General features: G+C 39.2%; 2 protein-coding genes across 2 annotated transcripts in view; both read right to left on the reverse strand.

The window, feature by feature from the left end:
* The window catches only part of EFHC1 (EF-hand domain containing 1), a 20,952-nt gene extending 19,206 nt beyond the window's left edge, over positions 1-1,746 (reverse strand). Inside the window, exon 1 of the mRNA XM_044418999.1 lies at positions 1,684-1,746. Within this exon, the coding sequence (XP_044274934.1) occupies positions 1,684-1,746 (63 nt within the window). The remainder of the gene's footprint in view (positions 1-1,683) is intronic.
* Positions 1,747-9,395: 7,649 nt separating this feature from the next.
* Positions 9,396-10,467, reverse strand: PAQR8 (progestin and adipoQ receptor family member 8). The gene has a single exon (XM_044418994.1). The coding sequence runs from the start codon at positions 10,465-10,467 to the stop codon at positions 9,406-9,408; it is 1,062 nt and encodes a 353-aa protein (XP_044274929.1). The 3' UTR covers positions 9,396-9,405.
* Between the last annotated feature and the right edge of the window lie 12,657 nt (positions 10,468-23,124).

Consider the following 23,124-nt stretch of genomic DNA (forward strand, 5'->3'; position numbering starts at 1 on the left):
CATCTTTCCTTCCTTTCTTATTGTTTTACAATGTTGTTAATGTGCACAGATGAACACTATAGAGGTCTTCAGATTTCAGTTTTTCGTATGAGTGATGAGTTTAACAGCCACAGATGTTAAACCTCTGAGTAGGCTGTTGATCAACTGCATTGATCTTGCATTTAGTCGGTGCACATGAACACAAAATATTGGTGCTTCCTTCTATCATTTCAGTGATTACCTATCCAGACATGTTCCTGAAGTGTTTGTGTTGCAGAAAGTAAGAAGTAGGACCAGAACCATATCCACTTCAGGATTAAGCACTGTATTGACAAAGTTATTGTTTTTAACCCTGTTATTGTCAGTTTAGAAGGCAGTCCAGAACCAACACCAGCTGTTGATGAATACGTGTTTATAACATACAGCAGGCAAAGGGAAACAAAAGCCTTTAGCAATGTGCAGTCCGTATGAGTATAGTATGCAGTAATGTATGTAAACTAACAATTTATAAGTACACAAAAGTGTCCTATTTTTCACTTGTGAAATTTTAGAGTTGTGTACCACTGAAAGAGATGAGGAAACGTATGGTGTGTCTAAGAAGCGTCAGACAGACTTGCTAAAAGTAATGGTGGTACGGAAGAAGAGCTTATTTAGGTATCTCAAAGCATTTTAGTTGAGTTAAATGAGGTTCCAAGTCCATAAAGTATGTCACACTCTTAAGGTGCAATCCTATGCAGGTTTAAACAGAAATAAGGCCCTTCTGTCTAAAGTCAAAGGCAGAAGAAGAAAAGGAAGTCCAAACATGAGATGGACTGAATCCGTAAGGGAAGTCACAGCCTTGAACTTAGAAGAGCTGAGTGGGGCTGCCGCAGACATGGACATTTCAAAGGGCTTGCATTCATGGGCTCACCATAAATCAGAGTCAACTTGATGGCAAATAACAACAAACTTGCATAGCTTAAAACTGATACACATGCACATATGCACAAAACCTCCCCACTTCCTCAAACTTTATCCCATTTTAGCCAATAATAAATTCTTCTTATGTTATAATTTGCCTATTTGTTATTGCAATTTGACCAACACTCTACTCTTGATTTGCAAAATCCTTTATAGAGTCTTCTGACAGTGGCACAATCCAGGGCATCACACACAGATCAGAAAGTGTGGGGTCACTGCTAGACAGGTTACATCTGCACCTGGGCCAGTATGGATCAGAACCCGGGGAGCTGATACTGCTTGTTGCAGGATAAGAAACTGTTCCTGCTCAGAGTATTACCTTAAAAAGCTCGGGATTAGAAAAAAGCTTTCTTTTTATTAAGAATATAGAAGAGGTAACTGTAAAGCATGAAATGGCCATGTGTCAGGGGAGAAATGTCAGTTGATTACTCCACAACTGAACGAATGTGCATGGCCATCTAAGGCATGGGGGGGGGGGGGGGAGACCGTCCAAATGTCCCTGGCTGCACCACTTGCTTTGAGAGTCCTGAGGTTTCTGATCAGGCGTGCCACAGATGGCTGTTAGTCTTACTTAGAGTAGACCCACTGACAATGAATGGCTCTTTAGTGCTGGCTATATCCCAACGGGTATGGCTGACGACGCACACCGAAGGATGGGAGACGGAGGGAGGAATATTTGCTAGGGTGCGGAATAAGGGCCCTTCGGCGAGGGGCCGGAGGGAGGAAAGAAGCGATTCTCCTCACCGTGGGGTCCCGGAACGACGAGCCTGGCAGGAGGGGCAGCCCTTGCACCGGCTGGGAAGCCATGGCGGAAGATGACGGCTTCGCTTTCGCGCGGAACTAAGCAACCTCGTTCCCCTGGTAACTGCCCACACGCCGCACGCGGCGAGAGGGCGCTCCTGCGCATGCGTAGTAGGTAACGAGGCGCGTTCCCTGCTCCCGCCTCATTCTTGGGGTGTTCTGCGCAGTCTCGCAAAAGGGGGCTCGGGCTGCTCGGTGGGTCGGAGGCTGCCTCTTTCGCTACATCGCGACTGCGGTGGTAAGCAAGCGCATGAGGAGCAACGTGACTGTGGCAAGCAACGGCCGCTCTAACCCTCACGCCCTGACTTCACTTACCCTGATTGAGGAAGGGCATAATCATTAACAAATAGTTGTTATTGTGTTTTAGGTCAGTTTAGGTCGCTTTCATGTATGTGGGGTCCACTTTGGTGTGGGTTTGGTTATTTAGTATAACCCCCATGCCCATCAACTGAAGCCTGGTACAAAAGACATTTGGATTTTTTAAAGAATGTTTTGAATAGCAATACTTCCTTACAAAAAATCAGTACTGATTATTTCAACCTCTCAATTTCAGCAAAATAATTTAGGGTGACCTGGGTCCGGCAGGTTGTTTTGTTGCTCTTTTTGAACTTTCGGGACTCGGAGAGCTTTCCCTTCTGCCCACCTCTTTTAAGCAAGACAAGTTGTTGGGGCAATGATCAGCCTTGCAGTCATCTTCTTATAAGGATGTAAGTCTGCTTAATTTAATGTACTGTAGTACACACTTCTGGTGCAGGAGACGTCCATATTCTCTGGGGAAGTGTTCCACGATTATTTTTATCTAAATATCTCATTTTCTGTTGTTTTTCTTGCATGGGACTTTCACGATACCGTATATCTCACTGCTACTTTTGTCTTTCAGATCCAGTGAAATTCAGATACTTGTTCACAATTGCCTCTTTGAAAGTTGTCACATCATTTTAGAGATCTTCTGTGACTGTTTATTGACTGATACGTTGTAGAGCATTAAAATTTGTTGCAAGTTTCCTAAAAGTGAACAAATTAAAACAGGGTAATAATTCAGAAATCTGTGTGCTTCACTGTATCAAATACATTGTGCTGACTTGAGAATCTCAAAAGCTTGGATGGAGCAGGAGTGATTTCTTTCAGGTGTCCCTTGACCATGTCCAAGGAAAAGAAGTCATTGTACTGCTTTCTAGAGCATGAAGTTGAGCAAAAAATTCTTCCAGTGCATAAAATGGGTAGGGACTATGTGGCCCTCCAGATGTTGTTGGACTGCAGCTCCTATCAGCCCTAATCAGCATAGCCAGCCAATGTGAGGGATGGTAGGGGCTGCAGTCCAAAAACATCCAAAGGGCTACACATTTTTCATTCCTGAGTTAGTGGAAGTGAGTGAAAGGCCAAAACAGCCACAAATATTGCAGTTGGTCTGAGCAAGGATTGATACGGAAAGAGCAAGGTGGATTGGAAGTTGGTTCTAAAACTTGAACGAAAGTTTAACAGAAGTGAATGGGACAGCCTTCTAAGTAATCTACCTACAGGTGTTATCCTGATGCCTTTTAGATTTCTACAATAGTTATGTTCTTTAAGCTGTTCAAATAAGGTAGGTTACGTCTAACAATGGCCTGCAGAAGTATTCACCACTCTCCTATGATTTTGATGGGGAGCAAAATGGGGATGGGAGCAACTTCCAAGTCTTGCCACAGAATTTGTCTGATTGAGGTCTGGGCTTTGACTGACCCATTGTAAGACATTCAGATTCTAGCTGTGTTTAGGGTCATTGTCCTACTGGAAGATTCCCCTAGTCTCAGGTTTTTTGCAGACTGAAACAGTTTTAACTCTAGAACTACCCTGACCAGTTTCCCAGTCCCTGCCGAGGAAAAGCATCCCCACAAAATGTTGTCACACCATGTTGACAGTGTTCTGCAGGCAATGAACATTGTTGGCTGTGCCATAGTTTTACACAAAGGGTAAACAATTCAGAGAATTTTTTCCCATGTTTGCTGTATCTCCCACATCTCATTCCAAACAGACTCTGATATGGGTTTGTTTCTTACTACTCTTCCATAAACCTCACCTTTGTGGAATGTCTGATAGTTGTCATATGGATGGTTTTTCCATCTCTCCAGGTCCTTCAGAGTTACCACTGCCCTCTTAGTTGCTTCTCCAACCAATACCCTCCTTACCTGGTCACTGAGTTTTGGTGGACAGCCTTCTCTATGCAGTTGTATTTGAGCTATATTCTTTCCATTCGGTAACAGGTTTAATGGTCCTCCTGAGGGTGCTCCTTATTCAGGATAGTTTTAGCCCAATCCTGATTGTTGCTTTTGCACTTTATTCCAAAGTGGATTCAATAGCTCCTTGGTCTTCATTGATGCTGTTTGTTTACTGTAATCTGCAGAAATGCTCTCTAACAAACTCTGGGGCCTTCCAGAAACAGTATTTAATCAGGTATCATGGGGACTGAAATTGGACACCATCCAACTGCTTGTGGCGCATGACTTCTGGAGGGAGTGGGTTGTGCTACAATTTATTTAGGCATGTCACATCAAATGACATGAATGCTTACAAAATCAACAAGTGTCATTTTTTAGCTTACTTTTGTGTCTCAATAAAATAATTTACACCTTCATAATACTCAGTAGCTTGCATTCATCAACTGGTGATAAGGCCAATTAAATCCATTTCAAAATGTGGAAAAGTCAAAGGGTGGATACCTCTACAAGGCTCTCTAAGAATGTAAATACCACTAATCTGAGTATGTACCCTTCCAAATTTTGCTGTACTTGGCCTGTCCTGTGTGAAATGAATAGTTACTCCTCTCTACTGTCTGAAGTTGGTGACTGGTGTCTACTGCTTGTACTACTTACTACTAGCACTTGCAGTATAAATGGCACTATGCAGAGTGACATCAGCAAAACCATGCCCATACCAGGAGAAATTTTAAGTTTATAACTAGGATAAAGGCTTTTACAGAGGCTATTCTTTACTCCAAACCTTACAAGACACATTTTCAAAAGTGTGCAGTTTAACAGATTTCACATCAAACACCAAAGTTTTGGAATTCCTTGACTTTTACTTATTTCCTCCAATCTCCAACAGTTAATACAGTACAAATTTTGAATGTTCTCAATAATACAGACTTTGGGAGATATACATGGAGAGGTTATCTATGCAAAATAACAACCAACACTCCCTCTTTGTTGAAGAAAATATAAAATTCCACCATTCACTTTTAGTAGCAAATTTCTTAAAATATTTTTTAAAAATCAGTATTTGTAAGGAGTAAGTTCTCAAGGCACACCAGGAACCTCCATCAACAAGTGTTCTTGTTGCTAAAGTGGAGCACTGGAAATATGTATGAGGTGCATGATAACTGCCTTCAGAATAACATAAACACAGCTGAAATGCACCACCATGTATAAGGCATGAAGCCTGCAGAAAGCCAAGTATGTGTTTGCTCTAACTTACTAGTTCTTTGGAAACAAGTTTGGAAGTGTGAAAGTGGACTGTACATATTACTGCATTCTCAGCAGTTATCAGTCATCCCAGAACTGCCAACTTCTGCATAATAAAGTCAGCAAAATTTCTGATGTCTGGTCTCCTGATCTTTCAATGCAGCTCATCATCTTGGCTACTTGTGATGACAGACTCCCACATAAACACATCTGTTTTGAGTAACTTTCCTTGCAGATGTGCAGAACGAACAACAAAGGATTTTGGGAGGTATCTGGAGTGCACTTGGCCAAAGATGATCTCAAGATTGAGACAGGACCCCATTACAATGAAGGTCCTGCTTCACAAAGTGCTCTTTCCTACCTGCTCATACTTATGTTCACAGATGTCCACCGCAAACCTTTCAGTGCATTAAATGGGACTACATTATCATTTTAATACCAGCTTTTTGGCAACCGAGTGGCAAGTATGTGGTATAAATTCAACTAATGACTGCTAGAGGAACCATGTAATTTATGAAGCCATAGAGAACTAGATAGTAACAACATTAATATATACTTAGAGTGGAAAACTAATTTTAGATAAGTATTTTTTAAAATAAGTGAACTTCTTACTGAATGAAAAGAAAATCTGTATTTTAAAATCTAAGGTATTAGAAAATAATTATTTTACTATACCACTAGGTGGTGATATGAAGTCACTGAGAATATTCATACAGCCCATCAGTTTAGAACGATGAACATATCCATTCCCCTGTTGTGTAACTCCAACATCAAAGTTCATGTGTTCTTTTCTCTGGACAGTTAGTGTAAACCTCTTGCAGCAGCTTAACTGACTGCATTTAACTTCATGCTAATACTTCAAATAATATTAGGCACATCATTGAAGAACTCTCTTATATTAATGACCACCACTCTGGCCTGTACTTGCTTCAGAAGTATTGTACTAAATGCTCTTCTACTTGCATAAGCCAAATGAAATTTCAGCAAAATTTATGAATAGGTACCTGAACGACAGCAGCTGCCTTTACTAAGATCTGTGCATCATTAAGAAAGAAGTGGAAAACATAGGTAACAAAATTCTACGTCAGACTGCAAGGGGGGGGTTGGTCATCATTATCTGGAATGCTCACCCATGGAAAAGCATCCCTGCATGTCAACTAGCACATCAGCATAAACTACCATACCAGAGATACAAGTTTAGCAAATCCCATTCAATTACATGGCAGTCACACATACTGATGTATCTTTTATATCGACATTCAGAGTAAGACACCCCATAGTCACTCTTTGAATAATTACCCCTCTTTACAATCTAGGCATATGTGTTGTGCTTGACACTGTGTAAAGCAATGGCACGGCAGAAAACAGCATGATGCTGAAAGTAGAGCCCATGAGTTGTCAAACTGGAATTTTGCTGGAAATTTTGAATATGCCTTCCAATGTTTTATTCTGAGCCATACACAGACCAACATTTCAGCTTCATGGTATAGTACATTTCTGAAGTTGTCCTTTATAACTTGAGTCTGAATGACAAGCCTCATTAACTGACAGACTATGCAGAAAACTTACACAGGGAAGAAGGGCAGAGTTTATACTGGAAACTATAGTCAAGATAAGAGGAAAACTGTATGTCATGCTCTTTTACTACAAACAAAGGAAACTCAGTCCCCATGGACACTGAGCTCTGCCTCACCTGGCCTAGGCCAAAAAGCCACTGGATTACAGTTAGATTTGTTCACCTGCCATTTGTTCAAACTGCTCTAACAAAAGAACCTTTCCTTATCTCATAACCAATTTCCAAGAAGCTTCTATTTGTTTAAATTTTCATGAATGCATCCAGTGCTTAATTTTTGCATATTTCCATGTTGAGAAAGCTGGAATTCTGCTTTGATACATGACAAGGTGCTGTTTTCAGAAAGAAGGAACTGGAATAAATCTAAATTCTGAAGAAGCTGAGCCTAAAATATTCAGAGCAGTTAAGGCTATGACTGAGGTGAGGCTGTGGGCAGGTGGAATGTTTTCTAAACCATCACTAAAACAAGGATCTGTCAAACTCACTTCAGCCTTGTTTCACCCAAGCTGTCACAAAACTCCACTGTAGTCCAAATATCTATCTCATTATAGCTGGACCTAAACATTCAGAATTTGGTGGAAGAATGGACTGTACCCATTAGTCTGTATGTTGGGGTTATATTTTTGAATGTGACCTATGTTTAAAAAAAGCTCTGCAAGTATTGAACTTGAAGGAAGAAGCTAGGCTGACCTATGCCATATACCGGGGGGGGGGGGGAGGAGGAGGGAAAACATTCAGATGTTTTATCTTCCAAATGCAATCTAAGGTGTATTTTCTAATAATGTAAAACCTCGGGACATCATTCTGATGCAAAAGTATTTCCAGAATATTTGTTCTGCTCTCCCTCAAGAATTGGAATAGATTTCCCTTCTTTTCCTTTTCTTTTGGATAGTACAAACCATTCTATCCAGCTTATCCAATTCTGAAAAGCCACACAGGTCCAGTAGCTCAGCCCATGCCTATGAGCAGACAAAATGGAAAGCAATTCAATCCACAGAAACTGCTGTCTCCACAACTCTCCAATTCAATGTTGTATCTTCATTGAGTAATGCAAAGAAGTTCCCATACGTCATGACATTTACTTTTTAGTAATTAGGACTAATTTAGATATGCTTTCCTAAAGAGTGCAGTTATTGACATTTTCACTCAGAGGGCAAAATGACCTATACCAGTGAGGAATAAGTAAAACCAATGTGGTGGAGCAGTAGGGTACCAGGACAAAGCCCTGCAAAATGGACTGTTCACCAGGCCAGCAACTTTTCCCCCACCCCTTGCTCTATCTCCCCGGATCTTTTTTCCTGAAATTTTCCTTGCATCCTGGTTCTCTCCTCCTGTCCAAAGCTGAAGACTTCCTGAAGCACACAGAGAGGCTGCCGTATCACCTGCTGCAATTAGGAGAAAAGAATATGGCTCCACCATTGCTCAACACACCTTTGCTGTTTCAGGAAACAAGTGGGAGGGAGAAGAGACCACTGGCAGTTTAGTGTGTTTTACTTGAAGGAAAAAGCTTCATCTTAGTGAAGCTTTTTCCTGAAATTTTCCTTGCATCCTGGTTCTCTCCTCCTGTCCAAAGCTGAAGACTTCCTGAAGCACACAGAGAGGCTGCCGTATCACCTGCTGCAATTAGGAGAAAAGAATATGGCTCCACCATTGCTCAACACACCTTTGCTGTTTCAGGAAACAAGTGGGAGGGAGAAGAGACCACTGGCAGTTTAGTGTGTTTTACTTGAAGGAAAAAGCTTCATCTTAGTGAAGCAAAAGACACTTAGAATGACTTATTGCCTCCTGAAAAGAAGTTGTACATTCGCAAAACCCTAATCAGAATTGATCTAAAAAGTTTACTGAGACCAAATAATACTCCTATTTGTACCGGCCGTTCTATCAACATGTAATACAGTGTATCTCTGAAACTTACAGATCAGAGAGAGGATCAAGCCAAGTGGGTGGGTGGGTGGTATAAAAGGCCATGAACAGATAAAATGGAACAGACCAAATTAGGTAATTTCCCTGAAGGCTGCCAATCTTCACCATATTCCTGAGTCTTTGAACTAATTCCACCTGAGATTGTAAGCCTCTGTTAGGATGTACCATTTCAGATTTTAAGTGAGGATGCAAAAGATTAAATCTCCTCCCTGCAAACTGAAAGCCAGAATGTCACGGACAAGCATTCAAGCCTAGCCTTCTCCATACGCAGAGATTTTCCTCTCCTTTGATACTCAATTTGCTGAACCCCACTCTGTTTTCTGAAGGAATACAACCCAGGCATATCTCAGTGAGAGTTAGGCCTTTGTAAATGAATGATTCCATAGTCCTTTCTATCCCTCTTCAGATGATTCCTCCTTCTCCTGCTCCCGTGCACGTATATATATATTTATACACACACATTTTCAGCACAGAACATTTAGAAAAATTTAAAAATTATCTTCAGTTAGGTGTTTTAAATGCCCTTCGCCCAGCAATGGGTGCACTTAGATTAAAAAAAAAAATTAGAACTAAAGGTAGTTAAAAAAGTAGTTCCAGCCTTCAATAGGCTCCTTTGTTATAATTATTTAGGCAAGCCATTTTGTTAATTTAATATACAGTATTTAGATGTAGTTCTCCTTTGCTGCTTCTTTTTCAGCAGCCTGGGCTTACGCCCTGCTCCATGTCAGTCTCTCAGGATTCCTTTATACTCAGCTCCACCTTGATCTTGCGCTGTAAGAGGTGTGCAGTGACAGCGCTGCATGCCACTAAGCCAAAGAAGGAGACACAAGACAGGATGATGGAGAGGGATCCATGCCGCTTGAGGAAAATATCTTGCCTGTTCTTATAATCCAGGAAGATGGCTTCCAATTGCGAGAGGGTGCAGATGGCCAGGAAGGTATGGAATATCTGGTGGGCGTGGCCAACGATATCACAGGAACCTGGGAAATATTTCTCGGGGACTGGGCAGGAGAAGAAATATGCACTGACTAGGAAGAAAAGTATCTGAAAGGTGTGGTACCAAGCAGCCATCTCCTCACAGCCTTCGAGGTGGCACATGATCACACGATGTGCCACAGGACTGATATCCAGAATGAACGCCAGCCCTGCTGGGATCACCTGGCATACTTTCCTCATGATGGGGTAAGGGCGCCGATAACGGTATTTGGCATAGCAGCAGCCAGCACAGGACAGCCACCCACAGAAAGCAGCAGCGGGCAGGAAGAACAGCCAAAACTTGTCATACCAGGCCTGATCGGAGCTGTAGTAGAAATGGGCCAGGGCGCTTCCATATTGGTATATGCTGACCCCAACGTAGTCCACAAAGTAGAAGGTATAGTGTGACATCTCTGACTTGGACTGTAAGAGGTGCGCCAAGAGGCTGCAGGTTAGATACGTTACAGAGGAGAGAACAAAGATGAAGAGAGGCAAAGTTTGTACCTCCAAAGACAGCTCTTCTGCCTCAGCAAAAATGTTGAATCTCAGCAGCACAGCCAAGGCTGCCAGCAGGTGGGTCCAGACATTAACAACCTCATTGTGCTTTTGGAAGAGACTGAGGAAATAGTAACGCCAGCCTTGACCAGTGGGGCGATACCCAGCTTGGATATATGGCTCCCGAAAAAGCTGGGGCACATCAGATTCTTTGACTGTAGAAGGCATCTTGGGGAAGCCATCTTCTAGGAGCTTAGGGAGTCGGCGGAGTTGCTGTCCACTGATGGACAAGGTGCTGAGCCGCTCTAAGATGGCCGTCATCATGCTAAGTGTTTAGCAACAGCATGCAGATGATCCCTATGGGGATAACACAGAAAACAAGATATTAGAAAACTGGAAAAAAATGGTAGCAATGGCATTATCATCTGTACAAGCCTTAGATAAGCCTTACCCTGTCTCTGTATACTCCAAAGTGGAGCAGGTCTGAAAAGTGGGGAGGGAAAGAGGCAGTGGTGGCAGCAGTGATGATCTGACTGAATTTGGTTTTTCAGGAGTTGCACATCTGCCTAGCCTGAATCCAAGGTGTTCACCTTCACAATGAAATGTGGCAGGGGCTCAAGCTAATAAGCACACAAGTCTGGGTCTGAACCTATGTGAAGGGAAGCAGTCTGAAATAGCCCAAACACCTGGGATTGTTAGGAAGTTGAAGGTTGCCTCCCTTGCTCCCTATGCAAAACACCCAGAGACCTCACCAGACTCTCAACCCAACCTACCTCACAGGGTTGTTTTTGCTGTGGAGATAAGATTGAGCAGAGAATTGTGTAAGCTGCCTTGAATTCCTTGAAAGGAAAAGAGGTGGGATATAAACACAGAAACACAGAAACAGAGGGAGTCAAAAGGGGCCTCCCAGACCATCTAGTCTGCTACAGCTACCCCCAGCTACAGCTGGCTCCGCTCACAAGATGCCCACCATGTGCATGTCCAGCCTATCTTTGAACACCCTCACCGATGGGCCTCAATGACCTCTTGTGGAAGCCCATTCCTCACCCTCGGGGTCCTAACTGTCAGGAAGTGCTTCCTGGCATCTAAATTGAACCTTGGCTCCCTGAGCTTTGCTCCGTTGGAGCGCGTCCTGCCTTCCTCTGCAGGGGAGAACAGCTCTCTACCCACCTCCGTGTGACACCCCCTCACATACCTGTACGTCACCAACAGATTCCCCTCCGAGTCTCCTCTTCTCCAGGCTGAAGAGACCCAGTTCCCTCAGTCTCGCCTCATACGGCATCCCCTGCAAACCGGCCACCAACCTTGTGGCCCTACGCCGCACTGACTCTAACCTGGCTATATCCTTCCTGTAATGAGGGGCCCAAAACTGAACACAATGCTCCAGTTGTGGGCACACCAGAGTCGTATAGAGTGGTAGTAATACCTCTTTCAATCTAGAAGTCACACTTCTGACTATGCAACCAAGGGTGGCGTTCGCCCTCTTGACCACCGAGTCACACTGCTGACTCATGTTTAGCCTGCAGTCAACCAGCACCCCGAGATCCCTTTCACAAGTGCTGCTCTCTAGCCACTTGTCCCCTAACCTGTACTTATGACACCCATTCCTATGCCCCAAGTGCAAGACCTTGCACTTATTCACATTGAACCCCATCCTGTTGTCTCCTGCCCACTTCCATAGTCTGTCCAGATCCTTTTGGATCTGGAGTACCTGCTCCTCAGTTGTGGCCACTGCCCCAGTTTTAGTGTCATCTGCGAATTTGATCAGCAGACTGTTCACCCCTTCTTCCATGTCATTGATGAAAAGATTAAACAGGATTGGCCCCAGGACAGAGCCCTGGGGGGCCCTGCTTGTCACTAGCCACCATCCTGATGATTCCCCATGCCCTAATCCATGGGACAGTGCTTTGGTCTATCCCAAAACTCCTCAGTTTCTCCCCCAGGATATCATGGGGCACTTTGTCAAAGGCCGTGCTGAAATCCAGGTATACCACATCCACTGCATCCCCTCCATCTAGCCACATTGAAACCTTGTCATAGAATTCCACAAGGTTTGTCTGGCAGGACCTGTTTTTGCGGAAGCCATGTTGTGTTGCCGCCAGCCTCCCTTCCCTATCTAGCATCAATACATCTCTCGCTATTATGAGCCTTTCAATGTTTTTCCTACAATGGATGTAAGGCTAACTGGTCTGTAATTCGCCATGTCCCTTCTACCCTTTTTAAAAATTGGGACCATTGACGCCACCCTCCAATCCTCTGGAACTTCACCCATTCACCACAAGGCCTCAAAAATGGAGGGCAGGGGGTGGGGACAGAGCTAGCTTGGAATGGATTCCGGACGCTAAAAAATTTCACTCCTCCTGATCATCGACAAAAACATGATTAAAATATACTCAAATTAAGATTAAGAAACACTGGGTAAATGCATAAAACGGAAGTCAATTGCTTTGTTTATCTCCTGGGAAGATTTGAAACACAGATGTGGACTAAGAGTTTTTTTTCGTGATTTGAAACTGCTGGGCCTAACCCAGAGTAAGCTGTATTTCAACAGTTTACAGATTGAGAAACAGCGTTTATGTTATAAATACTCCGGCCACTTGTTATAATAAGCTTAAAAACAGCTAGGGAAGTGGCGATAAAAGAGGCTGCTTTCTTGAAAGATTTTTCTTTTATATTATGTTTTTGATAAAAAGGAACTCTCCTCTCTCCCCCCGGGCAGCTGGAAGGCCGAGAGAGTGCCGAAACCAAAAACATTTGGACAGAGCTGTAAAGAATGCAGATCAAAGCTAATTAGCATCCCAAGACTAACTCTTTTGCTGAGTTGTTTATATTACAAGAAAATAATAAGCAATAAATAAATAAACAAAAAAGTATGATAGACCAGATAAATTACATAAAGGAATTGCTGAGCTCCCTCTGCTGGCTAATTGTTAAATTGCAGCTGCTGATTTATTTATTGGTTGAAAGTGTAATTCAATGGTGGACTACAAATAAGATCATTAAATTCAAGAGCTCTCTCCTCTTAGCTGGAAATAATAGTTGCAGACAGTATGTCCAAGTGCAGTAAAAGTGCAGAAAATGTGAGATCTCAATCTCGAGAACCAGTTTGGCAAAGACCCAGGGCGAAACAAGATCCTTCTCACAAACCTCATCCATCAGATTTGCGTCTGAAAAGAGTGGAGATGAGTGGAAATGGGAAAAAGAGAGCATCACTGGAAAAATCGACTACATTAACACAATCGGATAGTTTTAATACACTTTTACAAGAAATAAGAGAAATGAAGACACAGGTGATGTCAGGTGTTATTGATGTGAAAGAAGAGATGAAGGAAATAGATGTTAAAATAGACAACATGGAAGAATAAAAGAATTAGTTAAACAAAACCAAGAGAATCATCAAATAATTATAGAAGTGAAAGCTCAGGTAAAAGAACAAGATAAAGAGCTAAAAAAAAGATGACCAAGATAGACCAGGTCTCTAAAGGCATGATTGAGATTCGAGATAGACAACGAAGATCGAATCTATACCTTAAAGAATATCCAGAGGGTGGGAAAGAGAATGAAGATAAATTGATCCAATCAATATTGGATTGGGCGAAATCTATTCTTCCGGACATCTCTTTTACAAGATATGATATCGATGGAATACAGAGAGTTGGCCCAAGAAGACTGGGAAGAAAAATACCGAGAGACATTGTGGTTATATGCACAACCATTTGGTCACATGCAAAAAAAGAACAACTGATGTGGAAATTATGGAATATGACATCAGTTATGCTGGGAGGTCATCAGATTCAAGTCTTTCCTGATCTATATAATGAGACTTTGTAATGGAGAAGAGATATGTCTCTATTCTGTCAAATATTGCAAAAGAATTCCATAAAATATAGTTGGGGGTTCCCGATTTTTATGAAATTTGCATATAATGGAAAATATTATAGAGTGGATACAAAGGAGGAAGCACTGGAATTATTGAAGATGCTCAGAATTATCCTTGATGAAGAATACGTGGCACAAATGAAAAAGTTAAAGGACATATCCACATTTTCAAGAAGCAAGACAGAGAAGGGAAGAAGAGATAGTGAGAAGTTAAGCATAGCAGCAGGAGGTTCATCCTCTCCATCGAGGCAGAAAGAAGAGGAGATCCAGAAGAAGAGGAGACTTAGAAGAAGGTTGAAAAGATAAGAAGATTTATATGTAATAGATATAGAATATATTGTATTTGTTAGTGTTGAAATTATTACTGAAATATAAGAGAATTTTGAGTATAGAATAAAAGGGTATAGATGACTGGGGAGGGTGGAATGGGTGTCTGGGGTCTATGAAGGGAAGGCTCCTCTCCACCCTCCCTGCTTGGAAGCCCAAAGCAGCGGGGAGGAGAGAATCTCCTGAAGATGGACAAGGGGGCTTTTATACACAACTGTGGTGAGGAATATGGTGGGGGTAGGGATGAGTTGATTTTGGTGTTTATTTTATCACATATGGAGACAAAAATATTTAATGTATTGAAAGAATGGGAAAAACACTGAAGATTGTGTCTTGGAATGTAAATGGCTTGGGAGAAAGACATAAACAAGCCAGAATTAGAAATCTTTAAATAAAGAAAAAGCAGATACTCTATTTTTACAAGAAATGCATCAAAAGAAAGATGGGGTAAATGAACTAAAATTATATTGGGCAGACATATACGAAAAATCATATAGTAGTTCAAAAGCAAAAAGTGCTGCAATTATTCTTGCCAAAAGATGTGAATTTAAAATAATAGCTATAAAAAAGGATCATTTGGGGAGATTATTTATAATACAAGATCTGATGCATGGACAAGAGGTGACTTTAGCTAATATACGAGGGGTGTTCAATATATTCTTGGTATTGGGTTGATTTGCTATTGATGTGGGTAATTTAATTATTTCATCAGCTAATGACACTATCTGAGAGTATACATGCAAAATTTCAAATAAATGTGATCATTCGTTCCCTAGTAATCTTCAGTGAAAGATGACCATGATGACTGATGCAACAATGTTGAAGAAAATCGAGCACCGCGCTGTGATTAAGTTCCTTACAAAACAAGGAAAAAGTCAAAAAATCATTCACAAAGAGATGGTGGCCGTTTACCAGGACTCTGCACCTTCATTATCTACTGTTCAAAAGTGGTCAAGTGAATTTAAAAGGGGCAGAGAAAGCATTGAAGACGACCCTTGCTCGGGCGGGCCGGTTACTGCCACTACGAAAGAAAATGTGAAAAAAATTGAGAAACTTGTATTGGAAGATGCCCAAATAAAAATCAAAATGTTAGCAGAGATGACGCACCTATCCGTTGGTACCATATTTACTATTTTTCATGACCATCTTAACCTTTCCAAGGTCTGTGCAAGATGGGTGCCGCGAATGCTCATGGTGCCTCAGAAACAAGTGCGAGTTGAGTGTTGTAGGGAGTTTTTAGAGCTCTGTGGTGAAGATTCATTGAGTATTTTTGACCGGATTGCTACTGGAGATGAAACTTGGGTTCATCACTGTGACCCTGAAAGTAAGCGGGAGTCCATGCAGTGGCATAAAATACGTGCTGACCCTCCAAAGAAATTCAAATTCACTTCATCGGCCGGAAAAATCATGGCCAAAGTGTTTTGGAACTCAAAGGGAATTTTATTGATCGAGTACACGAAAAAAGGTGAAACCATAAACACAGCATCTTACGCAACCACTCTGCATAATTTAAGAGAAGCAATTAAAGAAAAAAGGTGGGAAAAACTGACAGCAGGTCTGTTGCCTCTTCATGACAACGCACCCGTTCACACGGCACGTGTTTTGAAGGCTGCTGTGCGAGACTGTGGTTTCGAAGAAATAAACCACCCACCCTATAGCCTGGCCCCCAGTGACTACTACCTATTCCCGAATTTAAAAAAATACCTTCGTGGAAAGCGATTTTCCGACAATGAAGAGCTCAAGGCGGCAATTAATGCACATTTTTTAGACAAGGAGGAAGGGTATTTTTTACAGGGAATTGAAAAGTTAATTTCTAGATGTAATAAGTGTATTGAAGTTATGGGGGATTACATTGAAAAATAAAAATTATTTCAATTTATTATTCCTTTTTCTTCATGCTGATACCGAGAATACATTGAACACCCCTCATATATGCACCTAATACAAATCAAAGGGAGTTCTACGACAACGTATATAAAGAAATAGAAGAATTAAAAAAGGGGTATGTGATAATGGTGGGTGATTATAATATGGTTATGGATAAAAAAGATAAATCTAACCCATCAAAGTTAGATATAAAATATAAGAATACAGATTTAAGTAGATTGATTAATGAAAACTGATTTAAAGATGTTTGGAGAGAATTAAATGGGGACCAGAAGAGCTATACATTTTATTCAAATAGACATAAAAATTTCACGAGAATAGATTATATATTTGTAACATCAGAAATAATGTCCAAGATCGTCAATGGGGATATAAAAGTAATTAAAATATCAGACCATGCATTGATAACAATGGGAATGGAAATAAAATGTGATTATAGACAGGCAAATAGGTGGAGGATAGATTTAAGGATTTTTAAAAACGAGAAGATTTTAGAAAAAATGGAAAAAGAATTAAAAGAAACATGGAAAATAAATGAAAAAGGAGGTAGTAATATGAGTGTAATATGGGATACAATGAACGCAGTGGTAAGGGCTAGGAATCAAATATTCATATATTTAAAACAAAAAACAAAAAGAGCAACATATACAGAGACTAGAAGAAGTTAAAGAACTAGAGAAAAATATATTAAAAGTAAACAAAATTATGTTAGAATTAACAGCAAAAAGAAAAGAAATACAAAATACTGAAATAGAACACGTTCAAAGAAAATTAATTTACTTGAAAATGGAATTTTATGAAAATACTAATAAAAATTCCAAAATGCTGGCTAGAGCCACACAAGTCAAAAAAGCAAAAAAATTAATTGGAGTAATGAAGAACGAAAAAGGGGAAAAGATGTAATAAGGTGAAAGAAAAACTTTTAATTTTTCAAGGTTTTTTGACAAATTCTATAAGGGAAATGAAATAGATTTGAAAGAAAGCCAAAAATATATAGAAAAGAATTTAAAGTGTAAGATTCAAGAAGAAGATAAAGAAATCATGGAAACTAAAATAGAAGAAGAGATATTGGAAGTTATTAATACATTAAAAATAGGTAAAGCACCAGGATCTGGTAGATTGGGTGCTGAATATTATAAATTTTTTAAAAAAATTATTAGTCCCTAAATTGAGAATGATGTTTAATAAAATAATGGAAGGGGAAACAATTCCATGCACTTGGAGGCAATCCATGATAGTATTGATAGCAAAACCCAATAAAGACCTTACAAACCCTGGATCTTATAGACTGATATCTCTCATTAATCAAGATGCTAAGATCTTTACAGTGATATTGGTAAACAGATTGAATAAATGTATAGATAAACATATAAGGAATGATCAATGTGGGTTTATAAGAGGTTGACAAATGTCAGATGTGGTAAGGAGAGTTTTAAATATTAACTATTATAGTGAGAAGCAAAATATAAAGGCAAGCACTAGATATATTTAAAGACTTTGATTGTGTGGAATGGCCAACAATTAAGATCTTAATAGAGAAGATGGTATTTGGAGTAAATTTTAAGAAAGTAATAAATCAATTATATTCAGAAAATATAGCAAAAATAATTGTAAATTATGATATTACAGAAACAATAATCCTAAGCCGAGGGACAAGACAGGGTTTTCCTTTATCCCCAATATTATTTGCTTTAATGATGGAAATATTGACAAATGCAGTTAGGAATGATACACAGATAGAAGGAATTTGAGTATGTCAGAAAATCAAAATTAATTTATTCCTGATGACACATTGCTAGCATTTCAAGACCCAATAAATAGTATAGAGAGAATATATTTACATTTAAAGAAATTTGGGAAATACAGTGGATTGCAAGTTAATTGGGAAAAATCCAAAATGATGTTATATAATCATAACAGTGAAGAACTGGATATACTAAAAGAAAAATATAAATTAAAAACAGTAGATAATATTATTTAGGAATTGATATTCCAAAAGATAGTCAAGAATTAAAAAAGAAAAATTATGAAAAGTTAAAGGACATAAAAGTTAAAATAGAAAAAGGTAAAATTATCATGGTTTGGAAGAATAGCAGTAACAAAAATGAAAATTCTGCCAAAGATTAATTTTTTGTTTTGGATGATCCCAGTCAGGTTTTATGATCAAGAATTAAAGGAAATGCAGAAATTATTGGAGGCTTATTGTAATGGAGGGAAAAGGGCAAGAGAAAGTGAAGCATTATGGTATGAAACACACACACACAAAAAAAAGGAGGGCTGGGCATTCCAGATGTTAAAAAGTATTGGGTTGCAAACCAATTAAAGATAGTTCTAAATATTATAGCCCAAATTAAAGAATTAATATGAAGTGATATCGAATTAAAAGAATTAAGGGAAATAGGAGATCATTTAGAGACATATTGGTTTAAAAGGATATTAAAAAGATTATTAAGAAAATTCAAAATCCCTTTTTAAAAAGTACGATGGAAGTATGGGAAAAATGGAGACAACAGTTAATCCTGGGAAATTCTCCGTTAACACCAGTGGTCGAAATGGAGAAATTCCCAAAAATAGAATTAAAGGACTGGATTAATAAATTAAAAAATAACTATATATATATATATATATATATATATATATATATATATATATGAGAAGAATGGAAAAATAAGATAAAAATATAATACAATTGAGGAGTATATTGCCAGAGGTTAAATAAAATTGGTTAAATTTAATTCAATTAGAAAAATGGATAAAGATGGAGGACAAATTTAAAGAGGAAGAAAGACAATGAACAAAATTTGAGATGATTATAAAAGAATGTGAGACTGAGGAAGAATATACAAGTAAAGGAAGAATTGCCAAAATCTACAGGATATTAATGGAGTTAGGCGATCAGACAAAAAGTTTAAAATCAATTTAGGAAATGGATGTAGGTGAGATAAAAGGCAAGGTTTAGAAGAATATTTGGAATAGAAGAGTATATAAGAATATGTCAGTAAGAATTGAAGAGCATGGATACAAGATGATATGGAGATGGTATTTAACACCAGTAAAGTTAAATCAAATTGATGACAAATACTCTAATAGATGTTGGAGATGTGGTAAAGAGATTGGAACTTATAAACATAGGTGGTGGGATTGTGAAAATATACAAAAATTTGGATTATGGTATTTAAGGAAATTAGAGAAATTTTAGATATAGACTTAGAAATGTCACCGAGAATTGTGTTATTACTGTTGATTGAAAAACAAGATATAAATGAAGCTAAGAAAGAATTGATTGTAAGTTTGATAATGGCAGTTAGGCTAGTGATAGTTCAATATTGGAAACAGAATTGGGTTTTGCAAAGGCATGAATGGTATAATGAAATTTGGAATATGGTAATTAATGATAAACTGACAACAGAAATAAAAATTTAAAAAGCGTTAATCAAAGCAAATAAATATAATGAAATTTGGGGAGATTTTGTAAAAGCAGTACTGCTAGAAGGCAAAGGCTGTAAACCTAAGCAAGATTATATGAATTTCAGGAGGGGATATGGATATAATTGAAGTATATTATATATTATCAATTCTTATAATATGTGAATTAAGTGGTGGTAGTATTGGTCTCCGGGGTGGTGGGGGCACTTTATTATGCGATCTTTGTTGTTCTTTGTCACTTTGCTTCACATTTTTCTGATTAAAAAAAAATAGTTACAGAACAGATTAACCTTATTTATATAAAACATTATGGGGAAATTTAACTTGGCTCATGACCAGAGTCCTGGAATGAATTAAATTCGTGAGCTAAGGTACCACTGTATTTATGTTTTTTTTCTGTTTAAAAAAATAAAGGGGGGGAATGGAGGCCAGTGGGCATGAGAGAACCCCTGCCAGCTCTCGAAGTACTCTAGAGTGTAACCCGTCAGGGCCTGGTGCCTTAGTAACTTCCAATGCCCTGAGGAGCCCCTCGACTTCTAGGGGGGTGACTCTAATCTTTGCCCCTAAGTCCCCAGCCTCATCTATTCTCCAACGCGGATCTTCCCTATCCTGCTTTCAGGAGAACACAGAGGCAAAATAGTCATTTAGAAACTGTGCCTGTTCTCTCGTATCAGTCACTGGAGCTTCTTCCTCCTTATTTAGCGGCCCTACTACTTGTCTCCCCTTCCTCTTCCTATTTACATGCTGATAAAAGCCCTTTTTGCTGCTCTTGATATTCTTTGCAAGTCTCAGCTCATAGTCAGCCTTAGCCTTTCGAAGAATCCTTCTGCAAAGGGCCTCCTCCTCCCGGCATACCCTTTTGTCTATTTGCTCCTGTACCCATTTCCTGCGGAGGTTCCTCTTGCATCTAATCACTCTAACCACCTCCTTTCACATCATGGCGGTGATCTCCTTTGCCTCCCCACCTTACTAACTAGAGGTATCATCAATGCTTGCACCTCCAAAACCTCCCTTTTGAGTGCCATCCACCCCTCAACTCGCCTTCCAGTAACCTATCCCAGGAGACTTTCCCAGACCTCCTCGTTTCCCTTCCTTCCTAGCCCCGAGCCTTGCTCTTTTATTCCACTCACTTCTTCCTCTTGTGGTTTCTCCCCACTCCTAGTCCCTTCCCCCTCTTTACGTATCTCACATCCCCTCCTTTTATTAAGATTTCATAAATCTACCCCAATCCGCCTCCCTCACTGCGTTATGATGTTTGGATGTTTGCTATGCCTAACAAGGGTAATTCTGTAAATCAGGTGCCACATAACTGACACACGCAGGGTAGCTAACAAGCCACTAGGATTTATATAAGTACCTTGCGATTGTGCCAACCATTTCACTGAGGGATATGGAATCATGAAAGATCAATTTAGCCCTGTTCAGAAGTTGCCCTCACACATTGGACAAACAATAAACAGAATATCTCTGCTTGCGGTGTGTCGTGTGTGATAAGAAGCCTCATGACATCCCAAACACACATCCCACAAACATCTGCAGGGAAGCATCCTTCACACACAGAGTTGTGTACACAAAGGCAGTCACCCTGCAGAACTTCACGCTGCACTTCCAGTTGCCACGGGGCAAAGTTCATCACAGTATATGACACTGGGGACTGGGCTGGCAACTTTAGTCCAGGAGAGACTTTTGAACAAGACTTTTGTCTTCATCTGTTCTGCAGGTAAGAGTATCTCTCCTGTCATCTAAACCCCATTGTCTGATATTCTTAGCTGCCTGCCCATTGTTCCTTGGTCTTGTGTTACAGCTCCAGTTTCCCGATACTGACTTTATGCTCTAGGAGTGCTGTTCCAAAACATTCTTTTAAAGCCTCATACTTCCTTAAAACTCAGTTAAACTATTTCACCTTCCTGCAAATTGGAGGAATGGCCCTATACTTGCTTCCCACTAATATTTAAAAAGTCTGCAACACAACTTTAATTGCCCAGAATACACTCAATTGTTCCTGGGCAAATGATCTTAGAATCTCAGATTGAATTTCCATTTTCAAAAACTCTAACATCTTGTCTTTATTAAATGGATTATATTAAGGCTAACCTCATGATAGCTTCCCTCTTATTTTACTTTTTAAAACATATATATGTTTTAAAAATATATTTTTAAAATATATATTTTCTAAAAGATACAAATACAAAAAATCATATAATAAAGAAAAAACACAAAATACACAAAATAAAATTTAAAAAGCACCCTTAGTACACCCCTCCACTGGGACTATGGCTGCCCATTATTTTTTTTCCTTTCATTTTTCCATTTTTTCAGAAATACTCTCTTCCATCCAAAATTGCAATATATCCACTAGAGGTTTAGTATCCTCCCCTTTTATTAAACAAACCCCATATAAACCCCAAATAAACAAACCCCATATATTGTTAAAATCATTCTTCTTTACAAATCGTTTTTTCACCTTTATCTCACTTGTCAACCTGTTATTAACCCCATATTCCGAATTTCTTAATGCCATTCAATTAATTGGAGATCCTGTTTCTCCTTCAAATTCTCTGCTATTAATTGTGCTGCTGATACCAAATTTATTCTTTAATATTCCATTTGCAATTTTTTTCAGAAAATATTAACAACAATGCTATTCCACGATCCACTTCCATTTTTAAGATCAATCTGATTTTACATGTAATTACTGTGGCAAGGATTTTATTTGTCCAACATTGGAGGAGTGAAGAGCCAGCTACTGATGAACTGACCTTAAAAAAGAACTTGGACTGCACAGAAATGGACAGATTGACCTTGTCTCTGAAGGAGAAAGAGGATACATATTTCTATCAAACTTAGAACTCTTTTTATTATTGGCTAGAGAAACGGGACTATGTGTAGATTTGAATATGGTTATGGACTGTTAAAAAAAAGAGTAGGGGGCTGACCCAGTATGTCCAATGTCTTTGATGATTGATGTTCTAGTGTTAGTTTGTAGAAAAAAAATAATAAAACTTATTTAAAAAAAAATTAAGATCAATATCTTACTAATCTCCTTGAAAATCATTACCCAAAATTTCTTAATATTTTCACATTCCCATCACATATGGAAATAGGTTCCTTTAGTTCATCCACATCTCCAACATAAATTAGAATATTTATTATCCATATAAAATAATTTATTTATTTATTTATTTATTTATTTATTTATTTATTTATTTAAAGTTTTTATATGCCGTCCCCTTGCTACATAGCCTCGGGACGGCTCACAGAAAGAATGCCATGCATCATTTCCAGACTAATGTATCAAAATTTTCCTTAATTCTAATCGACATACTTTTCATGGTCTCTTATCCCATATTTTCCCCCAATCATCCTTGTCTCTATCCTTCCCTAAATCCATTTCTCATGATTTTGTAAAAAGATTATATATATCCTCCCTTTCTAATAAAATCTTATATATCTCCCTTATGC

This window comes from Varanus komodoensis, unplaced genomic scaffold (assembly GCF_004798865.1).
Source record: "Varanus komodoensis strain SLA01 unplaced genomic scaffold, ASM479886v1 scaffold97, whole genome shotgun sequence".
Taxonomy (NCBI): Eukaryota; Metazoa; Chordata; class Lepidosauria; order Squamata; family Varanidae; genus Varanus; species Varanus komodoensis.